Below are 22014 nucleotides of genomic sequence, written 5' to 3'. Positions count from 1 at the left end.
GTACCAGATGAAAAAGACACTGCCTGACCCCTCCCTGCTCTGCGATACTGGAGCTTATATCACTGAGTCTTATGAGTCAAACTAAGGTTTTTGAAGGAAGAAAAGGCAGATTTCAAGCTGGTCCAGGATGAAGGGTGGGCCAGGGGATACCTCCATTCTGTGAATGACCTATTTAAGCAGGCATCTGCCCCTGCCTCCAATTTTAATCACTTTCCCATCACACTCTTCTCACTTCAGCCTTTACTCCAGGCTTCTTCCCTCTCCTTGACCTCTGGATGAATCTCCCTTAGCATTAACATTCATGTTGCAAATGAAATTGTCTCCTCTTTTTTGTTTTAATTTTTCAGCTCACCCCATCTCTGCTCCTAATACTATTCATTCATCCTTCCCTGCAGTAGTGGGAAGAAGATAAACAAACAAAAAGCTCTGCTTGTTTTTCAAAAGCACTAATGATCAAGCAAAATGAGAATGGAGCCATCATTTCACACGGTTTTTACCAACTGACATCTCTATAGTAGGTCTGGGCATCTTCTCCCTACTCCTAACACATAAAGTATCTGGTTTTTGTAATGGTGATTCTTATACCTGGAATGTACTATTTACCTAGTACCAACTTTTCAAGTCTACATTATTTTACCTTTACTATAATCCTTCTTTTATTACTTAAGTCTACGTTAAGTGTATCTTCACTGAAATTGTATCACAAAATTCAGAAATGAGTGGTTGACTAATTGTTTTAACTATCCCTCTTATTCTTTCTTCCCCAGTGTGACAATAAATTTAAGACCAGGGACAAACTCTAATGAGTCTTTTGATTCTGATACTGGATGACTGACTAGCATATTAACAATCATTTTGGTCCTTTCTCCCACATCTTGATAGAGCCTCATCATTTCCTATAAACCACAAATACAGCTTCTGTCTTATGGAATCTCTTTTCTCCACGATCCCCAAATCTGACGCAGTTAAAAGGGGAAAGTTTATTTTATAATCACAAAAAAAGGAGGTTTTTATAATTGCATTATTGAAAGCACGGTAAGGAAACAGTTCTTTCATCAACTTGCAATGCTGTTTTTCTTTTATTATTTCCACATAGTCTTACTCTGCCTATATTATGCAATAAAAACGTGTGGGTAGTCAGTCCCCCTGTTCTAAACAACTGTTCTGAACACCAATGTGAGACCTCATATCTAGGTTTATACTTTGATTTCTGGCCTGAAATGGTGCTATGCTAAGCTTATTGATAACAAAATTATGTTTTTGATATAAATACACTCAAACATTTAAAAAATTCTGTATGACCTTCTCTTTTCCAATTAATTGATAAAAGGATGCCTGTGGGTCATTGATTATAGCCATAAGAAATATGCGAGAGAGTTTTATTCTTTTTTTGTAACTTATAAGATTTGTCAAAAGGTGAATGGTAGCAATGTATTTTATGCATTTCTCATCCATGGTGGAGTCAAGCAGAGCACCAAGTAATTACCTGATTATGTATTCCCTTGGCCACATGTTATAAAGTTTTCAAGTGAAAATTAAATATTGGCATGTGGTAACATTTCAATTTCACAACTGAGTTCTGCCTATGGAGATCTAAGTCACAAATCACTCCAGGTTTGGAAAGAAAATCTAGTTTTAATATTTTTCTTGAGTAATCAAGAGTTCACATATTTTTATCTACTATCTGAACTGAAAACTTCAGATTCTGTTAATGTTTCCCTCTGAGTCTTCTACAGCTTTGCGGGAATAAGGATTGTTGTTCATTTACTATACATTTAGTTTTTTACCTTTCTAATGGACATTTTGATTGTCTCATGCACATCAACAATTTAATATTTAGCCACGATCCTCAACTCAGGGGGTTAAAAAAGTTGTTCTACTCCAAAAAGAAAAAGAAAAGGAAAGCTAGACCATGCTGTTAATAAAATATATAAAAACTGAGTTTGGGGAAAAAACGTCCCCAGTGAAAGGAAAGATTAGACTGAGTATGCATCACTAGTTAGTTCAGAATTAGCCCTTCATTTTCCTTGGTAAATCATAAAAAGGTAAGCAATAAATAGAATGGGATATAATAAAAATAAATATGGCAAACTATACCAAACACATGATTTTATTGACAGCTGACCTTAGGGTCAAATGCTTAAAATATTGTCATTTGTGATTAGCAAGTATTTGGCTCTCAATAGTTGGCATTCGATCAAACCATTGGACATGATGGTGGAGGTTTCCAGCAATTTCATTTAAAAGATGGGGATTATCTCATTTGAGCTACACAGATGTCTTGGAAGGGTAGAGTAAGCATTTCCTCCCTATTTCCAATTCAAAAGTAACATCACATGGATATTTGCCTCCTCAGTCATGATTGCAACAAATTTTACAGTGGCACTATTTAATTCATTATTTGGTTTATAGCTGTAATCTAGAATCTTTAGCTGTATCAAGGTGCCATCCCATTATTCTCTCACAAAGAAGGTAATATTATGATCAATAAAATTCAAATTACTCTGACCCACCTCTCCATCTGTTACATCATATATATACTGCTATGATCTTTGTGAAATGTTCAGAGAAATGTGTGAGACTCACTCAATGAAGTAGACTTCACCCTTCTCTGTATAAGCCATTTCCCAGTTGTCAGGCAATGGGTCTGAGTCCTCATTCTCCTCAGGTTTAGTTGGTTTCGCATCATCCATCTGCTCCTTCACCTCCTCGGGCTGACTGTACACTGGTGCAGGATAAGGCTGGGAGGGTGTCTCCCCTGAGGCACCTGCACTCTTGTCTTCAGGTTCACTGGATTCTACAAGAGAACAAGGGTACATGGTTAGTCACTCCAGCCACTGTAACTTCTGAGTGAGTATGGACTATGCTCACTGGGGAATGAGCTCTCTGAAAGCTAACAGAAAAAGCATAATTGTAACCACCTCTGAAAATTATCAGCAGGCCTATCTGAGTTCCTCTTTCATTCACCATTCTAGTCTATTCTTCAACTAATTAAACCTGATGACTAAATTGGAGGACCATGTCATTATATAGGTGTGGTAGACAGAGCAATGAATCCCTAGGGATGCCTGTACCCTACGGCCTGGAACATGTGATTGTTACCTTATATGGCAAAAGAAGATTTGCAGGATCAATTAAATTAAGGGCCTTGAGATTGGGAGATCATCTTCAATTATTCATGTGGGCTTGCTGTAATGACAAGGGTCTTTACAAGTACACAAAGAAAGCAGAAGAGGACTATAAGAGGGAGATATGACTATTGAAGAGAAGCGTTGGCCAAAGAAATGCATTGCTGCTGATTTTGAAGACAGAAGGGGATCCAACACCAGCAAGAAGTGTGGGTGACCTTTAGAAGCTGGCAAGCAAAATCATGGATTTTCTTCTAGAGTCTCTAGAAAATAACACAGTCTTTTAGAAATCTTGATTTAGCCCCGTGAGACCCATTTCAGACTTCTAACCTACAGAGCAGTATGATAAAAAAATACACACTGCTTTAGGCCACTGTTGTTCAGTCACCAAGTCATGTCGATTCTTTGCGACCCCATGGACTGTCTTCCCTGTCTTCCACCACCTCCCAGAGTTTGCTTGAAATCATGTCCATTGAGTTGGTGATGCTATCTAACCATCTCATCCTCTGCTGCTCCCTTCTCCTTTTGCCTTCAATCTTAAGCCACTAGATGTGTGGTAAATTGTTATGGCTGCGATAGAAAACTAATCCAACAGAGCAAAAACTAAAAGAAATGTACATTTTAAGAGAAACAATAAAATGCTTGGAAGACCCAAGGATATCAGATGTTGAGACCCAAGGATATCAACTTGCAAATGATATGAGATCCAGAATGATGAACAGGAACACATGGAGAAAAAATAAAAATTCAATAAAAATAGACTAAAATTTACCTAAGATGAAGAGACATAGGAGTCTGCCAATTAAAATGGTTCACTGTATCTGAGGCCAAATTAATGAAGCATACATTTCACCTAAACACATCTAGGTGAGATTTCCAAACTCCAATGTTAAAAAGCAACTTTACCAGCTTCCATACTGAAGAAACTTACCCCAAAAAAGAGGAATAGAAGATCATCAGAACTTTCACTTGTAATACTCAAAGCTCAAAGATAGTAAGATAATATCTGTAGTAACTTGAGGAGAAGAAAAGTATAGCAGGCCAAGAACTTTACCAAAATATTATACATCTATACAAAAGAAAGTCACTCTTAAACATGCAGAAGTTCTGAATGCATATCACCCATGTATCCAACCCAAGTATTTCTCAGATGCTACCAGAAGACAGCATCTGATATATCATGATGATTAAATCAGAGTATAGATCTCCAAGTAGGGAGAGATAAGGAGAAGACTTTTTTTTTAAATTTAGAAAAAATAAACCCTGCATAATATAGTTAAAAGAAGGATGATCATATTTCAGGAAACTTATAGTATTTGTTAAAGACAGATTCTTAAAAAAGTAGAAAATATTATATTGAAAATTCATTATTAGCATGTGTTTTAAATCTTACCTTCAGAAAGCTCAGGTTCAGAGAAATTTCCTGCAAGTTAAGAAGGCAGTTGAAAGAGAAGTCCAAAGGGGAAATGTTTAGATTTCAGATCTTCCTTAGTTCATTCAGGGATTCAGCACCACTATATTTAGGTTTCAGACTGGGGTGTGGTAGTGTACAAAGAGGGAAACCACAGAAAAGATCAAGGGAGCCAAAAGCAGAGGTGGTCTGTGGAATACTTTAGTTTGGAACTTTGGGAGGACTGTTTCCTGCAGATTTGTTCCAAATTTCCATCAGGGTGTCAGAAATAAGTGGATGAATACATTTGGCAAGTACTACTCTGAAGACTTCCCTTTGACATGGGCATCATGCAGAAGTCCAAGTATGTTCTGGTGGAGACTTGGAAAGTAGCTGAGAACAGAGAACCAATCCACCTGCAGTGAGGATCATATAACTTCTTCACAGCAGAAGGTGTAGTGGGGATGGCTTAACCCAGAAACTGGAAGGAGATACTACTGACATACAATGCCAATCTGATGATAAGGCAGCCCTCTTGGAAACAGGAAATTCCACAACTGTTTGGGAACCTAATTTATAACTATTAACATTAAAAAATATACAAATACATATATGGTCTGCCTCAGTAACCCATTTGAGAAATATCTTCTAGAAATAAAGGTGGAAATAATGCTTACTCTACCCGTATATTTGTCTGTAGCAGCAAAGACCTGGAAATGATTTGGATGCCTATCAATGAGAAAATTGTTAAATAAATTGTGGTTATCATTACCATGGAAAATTATGTAGTGTAAAGACCTACAACCTGGAAAATATGCCAATCATTATTGTTTAAAGAATAATCTAAGTTGAAGAATAATGCATGTACACTATTAATTCTATTTTTTTAAATAAGCAAACACCAAGTTAGATACATGTATAATTTTGCTTATAATCATAAGACGATGGAAAGATGTACAATAGATTTTTCAACTTTGAGTAACCCCAAAGCAGTAAAATTGGATGGAAGTGGGAGATTTTTTTTTACATACCTCTGCATTAGTTGGCTACTGTTTTTATAACTTTAAAATTAATAAAAGCAATATAAGAAGAGTAAACTAAAGTAGAATGTACTTATCGTCTTAATCAACAGCTTGGATCAATTTTTTCCGTGTGTGTGTCAATCTCAGAGAGCAATATGAAGTATCTTTAGGAATTAGAAAGGATACGAACATTTTACAAGTTTTTGATGTTTCTTCTTTGTAAAAGAGGATTTTATGAAAATAATATATTCCTTAGTGATGTAGTCTTCCACCTGATTCTCCATACAGATTTGACCTTTGTAAATTGTTCAGGAAAGAAACAGCAAGAGAAGGCACTCTTCTCTTTAGGTTCTTCGTTATACCTTATTACAACATGTAATTATCAATATAAGAAGCATACTGTTCTCAGGTATTTCCAAATGTCATGATGCATTTGAAAAGTGAAAATGCAAGGTCATGATCTGAACATATTCATTTATTCAATGTTCACTTAATATTTATTAAACACTCGGTTGGCGTCAGGCACCAAGGACAGAAAAGCAAACAAGAAAGGCATGATCCCTGCTCTCATGGAACTTGAAATATGTCAAGATGTGTAGTCTTTAAGCAATTTTAAGTGTGATGAATGTTACCAAAGGGAAAGATGAGACCTCATGTATATGCATTTATCTAACCTTACATAAAGAATCAAGGAAAGCCCCTTTTCCAGTGTGCTAACAAATCTGAGACTAGAAAATGGAGTCAAGAGACTTCTTTCAGAGGAAGGTAAAGGAGAAAGAAACAGACAAGCAAGGAATGGATTAGCGTTAGAAAGCATGCTCAGAGGTTGGAACTGTACCCGGAGAGTAATGAGAAGGTACTGATGTGTCTTAATCAAGGGGATGACAAAAGTAGATTTTCATTCTCTAGATCCTCCTAGCTATTCTGGGGGTTTGAAAGTATTAACAGTAGATATTCACAGACCAGTGGGGAGTTATTTTTTGTGATTGAGACAAGAGATGATAGTGTCAATGGCATGGCTCTTCTATGAACTGAAAAATGAAATTAGAATATAGATTTGATATGATTAAACAAATGGACAGATAAGGGCAAATAAGAAGTCATGGTAAACCCAAAGGGGGAAAGCAATTCACTGGGCTAAGCACCATGAGAGGAGCAGCAAGACTCTGTCAGGAGTGGGGAAACCAGTGGGTATAATTTTAGGCACAAGAGATGGAGGTTCATGTCAAACTCACAATGGAGGTGTCAAGTCAGAGAGTTCTTAGGGAATCCATCAAATTTAAAAGACAACAGCATATGGCTAGACTGTGGGCCTCCCTTGTGGCTCAGCTGGTAAAGAATCTGCCTGAAATGCAGGGGACGTGGGTTTGATCCCTGGGTTGGGAAGATCCCCTGGAGAAGGGAAAAGCTACACACTTGAGTATTCTGTCTTGGAGAATTCTATGGACTGTATAGTCCATGGGGCTGCAAACAGTCGGACATGCCTGAGCGACTTTCATTTTCACTTTCATGGCTAAATTGTATTATAATTTAAACCACAGGGGTGAATGAAATTGCCAGAGAGACAGTTCAGCAAGTGGAAACAAGAATACCTCAGATAGCTGGCTGAGGAACTCCAACATTTAACAGTGAGTGAGAGAATGATCAGGAGAGAACAGCCAGGGAAGTAACAGAAAAACCAGTTGATCTTCATGCCACACAAGCCAAGCAAAGGACAGTGAGAAGTAAACACTGATCTGTGGCCAAAACCTCTAAGCAGGCCAACAGAAAGATAAGGATGTAAAATCTAGTGAAATTAATGATATAGAGGTCACTGGTGATATTAGGTACCAGATATGGGAGTAGTTATAGTGAAGTGGTAGGTGGGAAAGCCAAGTTGGAATGAATTAAATGAGCAAATAAAAAGAAAATACAGAATATCCTGACAGATAAAGTCAAAGATTAGCTATGAACAACCATTCTTTTTTTCTCATCTTGATAACTATATTTTCCAGAGAAATGTGAGACATCTCCTGAGAAACGGGACTTCTCTATAGCTCAAATGGTAAATACTCTTCCTGCAATGCAGGAGACCAGAGTCTGATTCCTGTGTTGGGAAGATCCTCTGAAGAAGGGAATGGCAATCCACTCCACTATTCTTGCCTGGCGAATTCCATGGACAGAGAAGCCTGGAGGGCTACAGTTCGTGGGGTTGCAAAGAGTCACACACGACTGAGTAACTAACACACATACAGAGTAAAGCACTGGGGGTTCAGGTCACAGTTGCACTTAATCCCAGAAGGTCTTCAGTTCCCAGGAGGTCCCCCTTTTCACTCTGAAAAATGGAGATGTCAGTAATTATATTTATTAATGTACGAGAGATCACTGAGCCAAGTTCTCCCAGTTTAACTCATTTATCCATTCATTCCTTTATTTTTATCTAATCAATCAATTGTTACATTAGCAAACATGAATTTAATATCTACAATGTGCAAGATATTTAACGAGTTTAATGGGGGAGAGAAAAAAGCTATTTTTATCAGGTTATTAAGAATTGGTTTGAGAGGCAAGTAATAAGCAGCACTTGCTTTCTTTATCTGAACAAAATAAGAGAAAAAATGAATAAAGCAAAAGGAGAATCACAACATTTCCAACATTTACTGCTCATAAAGGCTAATCTAGGGATACGGTTTATGGTGAGAGTCAAGGGCTTCTGGTGAAATGTAGAATCAAGCCAGTATGCCCAAGACAGTACTGAATTAGGGCAGGTTTCCCACACAGACATAGAACCTGTTTCTAGAAGAGCCATGCAGAATATTCAGAGGGATTTAAAAAAAAAAAAAAGAGGAATTGGGCAAAGCAGGCCCAGAATTATCCTTCAAAGATGTACCACTCAGAGAAGTCACTCTACCTCTTTTGGGCAGGGTAAGTCAAGCAACTGGTGGAATGCAAATTAAGTACCCTCTGATATGCAAGACAACATGAGGGGTGGAAAGGACATGTTTCCTCACAATGGATAATGATATAGGTACTATCACAGTGATTTACTGAGGGATACTCAACAGGGTACTACCACAGAGATTTAGGGAGGGGTATTCAATGGCACAAAAGAGCTGCACACAATATTAGGGAGGTGATAGGACACATGGAAACAAGAGTACCCACCGCAGCTGTCGGAGAATCTCCGTTATTTAACAGTCAGCAAAGAAACCGACATCCTATTTCCTACCTTGTGTACCAGGAAAATTGCATTAATTCATTAATTAAGCATTTGTTGAGACCTCGCTAACTGCTAAGAACTAGGCTAGGCAGTGGGCAGTTAAGGAGACTGTGGTTCAAACTGTATTAGTTTCCTAGTCCTGTGATAACAACATAGAACAAAACTGTATGACTTAATACAAATTTATTTTTACAGAAACCCTAGAACAAGTGTTCACCAGCAGGGCTATGCTCCCTCTGAAGGTGCTACAGGAGGGTCTGTTCCAGGCTTCTCTGCTGGCTTCTGATTATCTCCTGGTTTGTAGCAACATTAACTCCAATCTTCATATGGTACGCTACCTGGATACTTGTCTAATTTCCCTTTTTGAAGGACACTAGTCATCCTCAGTCAGGGACCCACCCTACCGATCTACTATTTTATTAGTAGAACTGATTACTACTACTACTTAGTTAAGGTAGCCTCATCCTATTTCCACATAGGAAATAAGTTCATTTTCTGAGATTTTGGTGGTTTGGATTTCAACATATGAATGTTGGCAAGGGCGGGGGGTGGTGGGGGGACACAATTCAATTCATTAAACAGTATATAGACACGTTTACCTCACAATCCACTGAACCAATATTCTCCAGGCAAGAACACTGGAGTGGGTTGCCATTTCCTTCTCCAATGCATGAAAGTGAAAAATGAAAGTGAAATCCCTTAGTCGTGTCCAACTCTTAGTGACCCCATGGACTGCAGCCTACCAGGCTCCTCCGCCCATGGGATTTTCCAGGCAAGAGTACTGGAGTAGGGTTGCCATTGCCTTCTCCATGTATATTTTATGGGTCTTAACAACTGTGTAATGATACATAGCCACCACTGAAATATACAGGGTGGTTTGACTGCTCTAAAAATCCTCTGTGCTTGGCTTTCATCCATCTCGCCCCTCTAACTCTTGGAAACCATTGATGTTTTCACTGTCTCCATAGTTTAACCTTTTCCAGAATATTATACAGTGTATAGGACTTCCCTGGTGGCTCAGACGGTAAAGCATCTGCCTACAATGCGGCAGACCTGGGTTTGATCCCTGGGTCGGGAAGATCCTCTGGAGAAGGAAATGGCAACCCACTCCAGTACTCTTGCCTGGAAAATCCCATGGACAGAGGAGCATGGTAGGCTACATACAGTCCATGGGGTCGCAATCAGTCGGACACATAAATGTTTCAGATTGGCTTCTTTTATTTAGTAAAACACATTTAAGTTTGCTTGATGTCTTTTAATAGTTTTATAGTTCATTTATTTTCAGCACTAAATAATATTTCATTGTCTGGATATATCACCATAATAAACTTTTAGTAATTAGGGATGGGAAAGAACAGATTTTACCAAGGTGTATGTGTAGCCATTCTTGCTAACATTCTTCCCCTCTCATGAAGTTTAGCTTAAAATTATATGCATGCAAATATGCCTTAACACAGATCTCATATGTGTCAAATCTATGACTTGAGAAACCTTAGACTATTTAAATTCTGACTAAGGAGAAAAAGGCAAATAACCCCATGCATGTTTTTCTTTCATAGTGGTTTGAAAGTATTTTTTGATTAGGAAGTGGTCATATAGAACTGGCCTTTTAAACCTCCATGACACGTTTCTTAGCATGGTTTTATTGTTAAATCCAAACATTAATTTTTTGGATATGTAAATGAATTTCCCCCAAGACGCTTGCTGCTCAAGTGAACAGACTTTATCAAACACTGGCAGTTTTGAGCATTTCATTTTGAGTTTCTAGGTCCATTAGATGCCTTGCAAACCAGAGGAGGGGGTTATTTTTGCCCTAACAATAGAAACAAAAATCATTTCAATAAAGAATGAATATCTATTTTTAGAGAATGACAATAATTTTAAAAAATTTCCCTTTGACTAGGACTGTTGTATTTCCTAGAAATTCTGTGGAAACTTTGAGATAGCATAGGTGTTGATAATATACAGTCTTAAAAGCAATGACCTATAAAAAATAAGATTTGTGTATAATTTTATTTCTGTGAAGAATTAAATATAATTTCTTTGGATTCAGCAAATAATTTCCTTCTTCCCATAAGATATTCAGAAGAGCTCAAAGATCTGTACACAGTATAGGGACTAAAAAACATTTAATGGGAAGAGAGTTAAATGAATGCATTTTTGCACTCAGTACAGTTCACATAAATTCTACAGTTCTGGTCCAGTCAAAGGTTTTGATATTACTTATGTATAGTAGTCATTCCATTTACTTACATGTTTATTGCTCTAGCAGTATCTAACACATTGCCTTTAGGATGCAAGGCTAACAATAAATCAGAATACCATGGCTTTGAATGTCCCTACTGAGTTTTATTAAAGGATAATCAGAAACCAAGATAAAACATTTCAAGAAGATTGCCTATTTTATACCTTATCCATATTTTCATTTGACATGGTCTGTGCATATAGTTAATGTTAAGCTTTCTGTAATTGCCTTCCTTTGAAATAAGGGAACATAATATTTCAAAGCCAGATAGGAAATTGTTGATTTTATTTCTTTGAATAGTCATAAAATGTGAATTTTCAAAACTTGCTATATCCTGTGAGAGAGCTCTATGATTTATATTTTTAATGGCTCTGTGACAAATTTTAATAAATCTAGTAACTTCTTTCTTCTGTCTTTATGTTATTTTTGGGAAATAAGCATAGTTAGAGGACATTTAATGGGAAAAAATGGTTGAGGAACATGTTTGTAGCTTACAAGGAAAGAGAATAGGAATAATTTGAGATTATTTTTTTCTTTTTGTTTAACTGTTCTCAGATAGCAATAAACACTCCACAAGGAGCAGTAGAATATAATTGCTAAGTCTGGTGTCTTAGCAATTGGGTTTTGAATCTGTCCTTCAGATTGTGTTTGAATCTGTACTTCTCGGTGTGCTGTTGGGCAAGTCATTTAACTCACTCTGTGCCTGCCTCAATTTCCTTAAGTGGAGTAACATTACATTACATAAGGATTAGATAAGATATGTATATATATTGTGTAGAACAGTAAACTACTGGAACATAGTAGGTGCTCAGTAAATGTTATATATTTTTATATGTGAGTTATACTACATAGTGGAGAAGGCAATGGCAACCCCACTCCAGTACTCTTGCCTGGAAAATCCCATGGACGGAGGAGCCTGGTAGGCTGCAGTCCATGGCGTCGCTAAGAGTCAGACATGACTGAGCGACTTCATTTTCACTTTTCACTTTCATGCGTTGGAGGAGTAAATGGCAACCCACTCCAGTGTTCTTGCCTGGAGATTCCCAGGGACGGCGGGGCCTGGTGGGCTGCCGTCTATGGGGTCGCACGGAGTCGGACACGACTGAATCGACTTAGCAGTGTACTACATAGAACACTAGATAAACTGTAGAGTTCAATCAGTCAAGCAACTTAAATGGTTTCTCCCCATAGAAACAAGAAGTATGGTCAATTTCATATGATTTTTAAGACAGGTGTTTCAAAAAACAATGCAATTTCTTAACAAAGAAAGATGCACATAAAGCTAATGTATCTTCTTTAAAAGGTGTGTGCACAAATTGAGCTTTTCTTCCTCAGTCGAAACTTTCTGTGGTGTTAACTCATTTAAAGGAGGGAAAATAATCTTCAGAAATCACACATTTTTTCCAAGTTCTGTATGTTTTCCTGCAGAGTTCTACATTTGATTTTGCTAGGTGCCAGGGACTGCTACTGAGCTATGAACTTGGCTTTCGTACCTTTGAGGGTACTGATTAAAATCATAATCAGAGACACAGCTCTTCTATTTTTTATTAGTCCAAGGCTTTCTCCTAATGTAGACTCAGGGTAAGCTTGGTTTTCAAATCTAATAGACAGCTCCAGACTCTTGTTCACTTTGGTAACTCTATGGTAGTGACCATAGTGGTGAAAGTGGTGGGGCTTGAAGATTTTCCTTGCTGCTGCTGCTGCTAAGTCACCTCAGTCGTGTCCGACTCTGTGCGACCCCAGAGAGGGCAGCCCACTAGGCTCCTCTGTCCCTGGGATTCTCCAGGCAAGAACACTGGAGTGGGTTGCCATTTCCTTCTCCAATGCATGAAAGTGAAAAGTGAGAGTGAAGTCGCTCAGTCATGCCCAACTGTAGCCACCCCATGGACTACAGCCCACCAGGCTCCTCCATCCATGGGATTTTCTAGGCAAGAGTACTGGAGTGGGGTGCCATTGCCTTCTTCGGAAGATTTTCCTTAGTTTCCTGCAAACTTGGCAGTCTCATCAAAAAGTATGTTTGTTAGGTTGATATAAAGACTTATTGTATTGTCATAGGGGTAGGATGGAGTGGAGGCTGTCATAACATGCTTGCTTTACTGCTAGAAGCTGAAGTTTTTGGAATTTGAAATATAGGCTCTTGTAAATAAATGAATATTTTAGGGTTGACTCTTGGACAGGAGAAAAATATCATTGTAATTGATTTTTCATATGGCCATCCTATAGATTATTTTCTATTGTGAAAATGGAGGACATTCTGCCTTCAGAAAGGAAGCTGTCACGCAGTGGCCACCTGCATTCTATGCAGCCAGTTGACTGAAATAAGTCAATGTCCTAGCTCATTGCTCAAACACCACTCTTATCAATTTTCCTTGCTTTTCCTAACCTTCTCAAATGAGAAGAGGAATTATAATATGGGTGCCAAAATATTTGCACATTGAATGGTTAGTGAATATTAACTCATCATTTAGAAAAAAAATAATAATTACTTTTTTGATGTAGTAAAACATGCACTGGGACCAAATCCAAAAGTACAGAGAAGAAAAACAGTGCAAAGCTGTTTCTCTCCTGTTTCTACCCCCAGTGCTCCAGCAATCCCGTAAGCAAAGGTGGTTATATTTTCTGCTCTTTCTGAGGTGTTTCTATGCACACTGATTACTGACTTGTAGTTGGTATTTTTCTGACTCCTTAGTTCTCCTAAAGTGTCTCTAAGTTCTAAAAACAAAGCACTATAATTTCTTTTTATGTATGGTATGAGAATGAGGAAGGGTGGCCCTTAAACACTGTGGCAATGTTAAAAGTGTATTTTTTTCCTGATATTTTAACTAATATTTAATTCTAATATTTGAGAATATGAAAGAAAGACAAGCCTAGAATAAAATAGAATTAGGGAAAGTTAGGGTATAAGTAACTATGCTGCTGATTTTTGAGATGATATATCAACTGAGGGAGCAGGAATGCCAAATCCTGTAAAGGGATTACTTTGTACCTGTAATGTAACCAAATTGGATCTCATCTACTTAGGAGGCCGGTCAGGGAAATATGAATTAATAAGAAAGCATATTCAATATCTCAAAATTATTTTTCATTTATATCTATAATCCAAAATTAGTTACACATTCTTTGGAATACTAAAAGAACAATATGAAGAATTACGAAAATAGAAAAATGCAAGGTGTATGAGTGGAAGATGACAGGAAAAATTTGGGTATATAAAAAGCTAAATTGGGAAGAATTACTGAAAAGATTAGTAAAGGGAATTACTTTTCATTGACAAGGAAGAAGTGCTGCCTTAATTAGTATATATTCTTTTTTTAAATTTTTAGCATTTTAATAAAAGCAGACTGGAATAATGGCAATAAAACGAATCTTTACATCTTTGAAACTATATGTGCTATATGATTTTCATAATGCAATGAATTCTGAAGATATTTATCATATAGAAACAAGCACCTCAAATCTTCAACCAACTTTGGGCTGAGAGAAGTTGACACAAGTATTGAAAATATTCAAAGACCAAAACAAGATATGTACATGTATGTACAATAATTTTCAGATCTTTCAAAATTCTGACAAAAATCAGCAAATTAGTACTACATGAAACATCACCTTCTGAAGTTTAAGGAACATTAAAGGGGCTGAAAGAAAAGGCAGAAGACTTTATTCGACCTTGATCTTGATAATTCAGGTGTCATTCTTTGGGGCCAAATTGGAGTCAAGGTATTTTTTCATGAGAACAAGAAGTCAACTAGAAAATAAAAGATAAAGGTGCTGTCCCTTTATCCCCGAGTGCTCAGAAAGACCTTATCCAGAGACCTTACCTCTTTAAAGACCAGCCTTCAGTCAGAAATAACTAGAGCAACTTCTGTCTGACAAAAAGTAGCTAAGATTTCACACTGAATTGATAATCATATCCACGAGGAGAAATATGAGATAAGAAAATAGACTACAGCTGCTGCTGCTGCTAAGTCACTTCAGTCGTGTCCAACTCTGTGGGACCTCATAGACGGCAGGGTGAATATCAAACCTAGAGAGAATGGATGACCATGACTAGAAATAAGCTTCAGATCAGATCAGTTGCTCAGTCATGTCCGACTCTTTGCGACCCCATGAATCGCAGCACGCCAGGCCTCCCTGTCCATCACCAACTCCTGGAGTTCACTCAGACTCACGTCCATCGAGTCAGTGATGCCATCCAGCCATCTCATCCTCTGTTGTCCCCTTCTCCTTCTGCCCCCAATCCCTCCCAGCATCAGAGTCTTTTCCAATGAGTCAACTCTTCGCATGAGGTGGCCAAAGTACTGGAGTTTCAGCTTTAGCATCATTCCTTCCAAAGAAATCCCAGGGCTGATCTCCTTCAGAATGGACTGGTTGGATCTCCTTGCAGTCCAAGGGACTCTCAAGAGTCTTCTCCAATACCACAGTTAGACTCTAACAATGCTTGGAGAACCTGAAGACACAAACGTTTCAACTAGGCTGCAGGCTTTCTGTGTCTGCTTTATAAACCCCAGTGTGACCATGGTTGTTCCTGCTGTGCATTCCTCCTTAATGTATCAAATCTCTCTCTCATATACATCACATAAACACTCAGAGAAGCAGAAAAAAACTCTACAAAAGGTTGAGTGCAAAGATTCCAAAATTGCTTAATCAGTCTTTGGGCATGAAGATGTTCAAATAGTACTTCCCTTTCAATTTAATCACAAAGTGAGTCTGCCTTGATTTAAAATGACATCCCTGAAATTAATCATGATTTCATGTTTGTTTACAGTGGTATAGTTACAGTTACTATTAAAGTTCATAGCTACAGACTCTAAAGAGATTATCTTGTTACTTTATAATCATATGTAGATACTCGGAGCATTTTACAATTAGGGCAGCTTTCACGTTCAAATAATCATTTAAGAAAAGATTTATTAATAAATGGAATATCTAATTTTTGAAAATTAACTATTTAAAACAGCTCCAGAAATCTGCCCCTCCAGTGGGGAGATAAACCAGTACTATCTTGGGAACAAAATAATACAATTAAACCTCCCCTGCAAAAAAAAAAAAAAGAGAGAGATAAAGATCTGAGTGGATACACACATCACAGTCTCTGTGAACCCACACAAAAATAAGCAGGGGATAGGCGTTGGGGTGGTTTCAGAGTGCACCATTATTCACAGGAAAACAGCGAGATTCACCACGGAGGACATAATTCTTTTGACAGTGACAGGACCTCATTCACAGAACCAGGACTGATGGTGCATGCACAGTCAGCGTGCCAAGCAGCACAGGACCTGGATGCGGGTCCCTAATGGTGAACTGAGATCATTGCTGAGGACACTCAGTGATCACATAAGGGACACTCTGTTTGCTCTCTGGGAGACGCAGTTCATTTGCACTAATTGCAGGCTTGGGGGCCTGGAGAAGGCAGCTCTGTGTACACACACTGTATTCCCTTTGTTGGTGAAGGTAGCTCTCACGGGTCCTGTTCCTCCTGGCATTGTAAATGTGTGTGTATTAACAGAGAGACTTAGCTGCCTTTAAAATATATGTGCATTTCTAATTCTTTGCACTAGGCTTACTAATCACTGGTGAGGGGAAGCTACAATATAATAGTGAATTACTCTCCGGAAAAGTTGAGCAGATAATTCATGAAATAAAAGAAATCCAGGAAAGCCTAACCCAATTAGGCCTAACCCAAGCCAAACCCTACTGTTTACAGGACTTGTTTTTCTTCAGAAAAGTTTCACTGAAAAAGAAAAGTTCTATCTACTGATCTATAAGCACCTATCTATCTGGGTCATTTTCACAGTTACAAAGATTGACTAATTCTCATCTCTAAGAATGCATCTTTTAAAATATACTACTTTCTTTTGTTCAAACAACTTTTGAAGAAATGTAAGATCATGAATCCTCATATCTTTCAAACTTAGAAACTGCATGTTGAAGACACTGAACAGTGGAAAATGAGCATAAAATAAATATAATCACGTTGATATAGTGAAGCTTTGACATTCTCAAGAGGTTTGGTTGACTGGAAAAATAAATATTTACCAAGAATTTGAAATAACTAATGATATATACTAATCACTAACACAGGCAAACAAAAAAGTAGACATAATCCTTGTGCTGGTAACATTTACAATTTATGAGGGAATGACAGACATGCACATTATGAAAAGTTACCTACAAGGTCCAGGCTAACCAGTATCTCCTAAATGAATGAGAAGTGTAAGCTGGACTTCAGTAATTCAGAAATGGACAGTCTCAGGTTTTCATTATGAGACTCAACAAATGATTACCAGAGAATATAAACATTTGATTGAATTGTGAATAGAATAGTAAGTTGGAATGTGGGAAAGGCTTGTCAGATAGGTGAAAGTGTTTTCTGAGTATGAGATGCAGATGAGAGAAGACAGCAGGGGAACCAAAGATAACAGGTGTTGCAGTCAACTGTGGGAGGACCTAGGCAGTTGTCCAAAGAGTTTGAAGTACTAGAAACAGAAGCTCATCCAAGTTTTGAGAAGGATATGTAACCAAATGGTGGTTCAAAATCTTTTAATTGATTGAAGAGTAACAGGGAAATTGACAGGAATGGAGACTATAGGAAAGGAGGTCAGTTAGGTGACATGCTAAGTGCATGCTAAGTCCCTTCAGTTGTGTCAGACTCTTTGCGACACCATGGACTAGGCTCCTCTGTCTATGAAATTCTCCAGGCGAAAAGACTGGAGTGAGTTGCCATTTCTTCTCCAGGGGATCTTCCCAACCCAGAGACTGAATTCATGTCTCTTATATCTCCTGAACTGGCAGGCGGGTTCTTTACCACTAGTGCCACCTGGGAAGCCCAAGTTAGGCGACTGTGTTCCCCAAACGAGGGGATAAGGCACTGATCTAAGGAAGGCTAAGGAAGGCATAGATAAAAGCTAAAGGCCCAGTGATCTTATTATTATTTTTTTAATCTAATAATGCATATCCAGCAGGCAGGAGAAAAGTAACAGACTCTGAACTATCTGGGTGAGAGGCAGATTTAGAGAAAACCGGTAAGATGCTTTGTGAGTTGGCTTGCTTGTTTGTTTTTTAGGAGGAGTTTAAAGTGGAATGCTGCATTTAAGTTGCTGAAGCAATACTTGGGGAGGGAGGTGTGTGTAGTCCATGGGCAGTAGTTAGAAATATGGCCCTGGAACACAAGGGAGAAATGAAAGCTGCAGATAAATCTAAGTATTTGAAGCCACAGGGCTGAACATCACCTCTACCAAGATAAAGATGTTTGAACATAAGGTGAGGTTGATGGCAAGGGAAGGTTTCCTGAGCATATGAATTTTAAATAGCATTTTAAAGAGAAATTCTCCTAGATGATATAAGGATGTATCATCCTTGCAAGCATTAGAGCTAATGTCACTTCCATGAACTTTCTGAAGGACAAATATAATGGAATACAATGTAGATGGAGTACACTGAACTACAGGACTGTGATTTACCTTACAGAAGTCAGAAGTCACTTTGTCCTCAGCGTAGTTAACAACACAGGGAAATATGGTGGAAAAGGACGAGTTCAGGTTTCCCTGGGTTCAGAGTTCAACTCTGCTATCATTACCTTAATAAAGTACTTTAAGGTAAATTTGAGCATCTCATTTCTTAAGCAAATATACTGTGATTATGGGACTAGAGATAACATATATCCCATATAGCTTGTACATAGTATGCATTCACTAAAGGAAACTTGTCATTATTTATTTTATTTTTGTAATGTTTATTACTTACAAGGATAAAACTACATTTCTAAGGGTAGAACTACACTGATTTCCATTACCAAAGTGACATATATCAGAAAAAGAAACATTTCTGTAATGTAATTTTGAATAAATAGAGGGAAACTAGAATAAAATAAATATTCATGTATGTGAATATTCATTGATGTTAGTAAAACTTAATTGACTGATTACCTATTTAAAAGTGGTCATTGACTTTATATACATATGGTATGAAAGCAAAAGAAATATAATTCTACAAACTACATTTCAAAGGAGTAAAGATCAAGACAATGAATAATAGGGGTAAACTGAGGACTCTAAAACCTTTATTTCCGCAGTGAAAACAGTTCACTTTGGTGAAGTATATAAGGGGTTAAAGACTAGTAGGTTTGGTACTTAGTTGCTGTTGCTGTTGTTTAGTCACTAAGTCATGTCTAAATCTTTGCCACCCGGTGGACTGTAGCCTGCCAGGCTCCTCTGGATCCCCTGGAGGAGGAAATGGTAAACCACTCCAGTATGCTTGCTGGGATAATCCCATAGTTAGAGGAGCCTGGAAGGCTACAGTTCATGGGACCTGCAAAGAGTCAGACACACATATATAAAGAATATTATATATATATAAAACTAGAAATATTTTATATCCAGAGAAGGAAATGAGTTGCCTTTTACATGATTTACAGAAATGAATAAAAAATAAGAAGCACTAAGTAGGTAAAAACTTTTAATTCCTTCTTTAAAGATGTACAAGTAAAATAGTGGTCATGTTGCAGAGAAGAAGCCAATTCTGACTCCATGTTGGAATTGTTTGACTTGCTTTGCATTGCTTTTGTTATTATAATCATACAGAATGATCTGTCTCAGAGAATACTGCTCCTCTGCCTGACTGTTTAAAGTGTCTTTGTTCAACCCCGTCCACCTGTGAATGGCAGGAAGGAAGAAATTAACACATCCCCTGCCTGAGGCTTGTCATTCTGGGAGATGTTTGCAATATTTCCCATAACAACTGTAAATATCTATGCACCCAACATAGGAGCACCTCAATACATAAGACAAACATTAACAGACATAAAAGGAGAAATTGGCAGTAACACAATAATAGTAGGAGACTTTAACTCACACTCACACCAATGAACAGATCATCAAAACAGAAAATTAATAAGAAAACACAAAAGAAATAAAAGAAATCCAGATTGGAAAAGAAGAAGTAAAGCACTCACTGTTTGTGGATGACATGATACTGCACATAGAAAACCCTAAAGATAGTATCAGAAAAGTAACAAGAGCTAATCAATGAATTTAGCAAAGTTGCAGGATACAAAATCAATACACAGAAATCACTTGCATTTCTATATACTAACAATGAAAAATCAGAAAGAGCAATTAAAGAATCAATCCCATTCACCATGGCAACTAAAAGCATAAAACATCTAGGAATAAACTTACCTAAGGAGACAAAAGTACTGTACACAGAAAATTATAAGACATTAATGAAAGAAATCAAAGGGGACATAAACAGATGGAGAGATATTCCATGTTCCTGAAGAATCAATATTCTGAAAATGACTGTACCACCAAATGCAACCTACAGATCAAATGCGATCCCTATCAAATCACCAATGGCATTTTTCACAGAAATAGAACAAAAAATTTCACAACTCATATGGACACAAAAGACTCTGAATATCCAAAGCAGCCTTGAGAAAGAAGAATGGAGCTGGAAGAATCAACCTTCCTGACTTCATATTGTACTACAAAGCTACAGCCATCAAGACAGTATGGCACTGGCACATAAACAGAAATATAGACCAACGAAACAATTAATGGCCTTTTTGCTTTGCTTCCTCACCTCCCCCTTCTCTGGTCTATAAAAGAGCCTGGTGTTCAGATCCAAGTAAGATGGTTATTTTGAGGTGCTAGCCTGCTATCTTCTCAGTCATCTGGCTTTCAGAATAAAGTTGTTTTTCTTGCCTCAACACCTAGTCTCTCAGATTCATTGGCCTGTCCTGCGGCAAGCAGAGCGAGCTTGGACTTGGTAATAGGCGTGTGTTTACAGATTGTTAAGAAATGTATTTGTTCTTCTATTTGGTAATATTAATATAAGATTCAGGATAGTACAGCAGCTAAGAGTATTGGTTCTGGATCCAGATTTCCTATATATGAATTCCAGTTACAGGGCAAGTTATTTAACTGTAGCGTACCTCAGTCTTCATCTGTAAAACAGCATTTAACTAATAAGACTATAAGAGAATTAAATGAACTGATACATACAATGAGGTTAAGGAGCTCCTAGCACATGATAAGATCCAAAAGAAATTAATTATTTAATATTATTTATTACCATTATTATCAATTTTACTTATAATGGAATAAAGTTACCTCAGTAAACTTTCTCCTTTTCCAAATGTATCTCATTAATTATATTATTTATGCTCTATACTGAGGTCTGATATTAATTACTATTATAGGCTCCTACAGGGCAGTGTTAACTAAAATGTAAGCAACAATTTTCTCAATATTATTTGAAGTGTCCTGAATCCAATGAATGTATATGGGGAGAAGACAAAGGCACAACAAAGACCCTGTGCTGGAAAAAATGTGATGAGGGTCTAATGGTGAAGAGTTGGTGAGGTTCAAATGGTGATGAGATTCAAATGGTAAATGTATATACGAGGGGGGCAAAGAAGTTTTATCTTAAAATCCCTGTTGAAACTTTTTATCTTAAAAACTCTCTTGGATAAACATAAAGAAAAACAGAGACCCTTCAAAAATGGGACTTGGCAAAGGATTTCTAATAAAGGATGATGAAACAACTTTCTGGTTTGGGGCTGTTTTCTCCTACCTTTCAAGTCCCATAATAAGAAAGAAAAAGTAGTATAAGACCACTGCTATACCAGGTTCACAGAGGAACTGTTTGTGGCATCTGTTGACTACTCAGATATCCTGAAGCTGGCCTGCATAGTTGTTCTCTGTTATTTTCAGGCTCAGATGTCCAAAGACAGTTACAAGGCTAGTGTTAGTTAAGAAGAGTTCAAATCAGTCCATTTTACCTGGAGCCTTAAAAACATCCTAGTCATAAAAAGCAAAACAAAATATTTCTCATGTCTAAGGTATGAATAAAAGGGGATGGAGCTTTCCAGATTCACTATGCCCTCAAGTTAAAATAAATTTCTAGTCTGAGAATTTGTATGTCAAGAATGTTTCATTTGATTTGCCCTAAACAGAATATAAATGGAACAGAAATCAATGATTTGGGCCTTATCAAGGCCATATATTTTACATTTTTATCTATAAGGTTTT

The 22014-nt window shown here is 37.5% G+C and overlaps 1 protein-coding gene across 14 annotated transcripts in view; it reads right to left on the bottom strand.

Moving 5' to 3' along the window:
- Window positions 1-22014, bottom strand: part of MAGI2 (membrane associated guanylate kinase, WW and PDZ domain containing 2) — a 1471158-nt gene that overhangs the window by 516407 nt on the left and 932737 nt on the right. For all 14 annotated transcript variants that reach the window (XM_061413833.1, XM_061413837.1, XM_061413836.1 and 11 more), the window contains one exon: window positions 2587-2797. In XM_061413833.1, the coding sequence (XP_061269817.1) occupies window positions 2587-2797 (211 nt within the window). The remainder of the gene's footprint in view (window positions 1-2586; window positions 2798-22014) is intronic.

This window comes from Bos javanicus, chromosome 4 (genome assembly GCF_032452875.1).
Source record: "Bos javanicus breed banteng chromosome 4, ARS-OSU_banteng_1.0, whole genome shotgun sequence".
NCBI lineage: Eukaryota > Metazoa > Chordata > Mammalia > Artiodactyla > Bovidae > Bos > Bos javanicus.
Note: the sequence above shows the minus strand (reverse complement) of the source record. Positions and strands in the feature narration are given on the sequence as shown.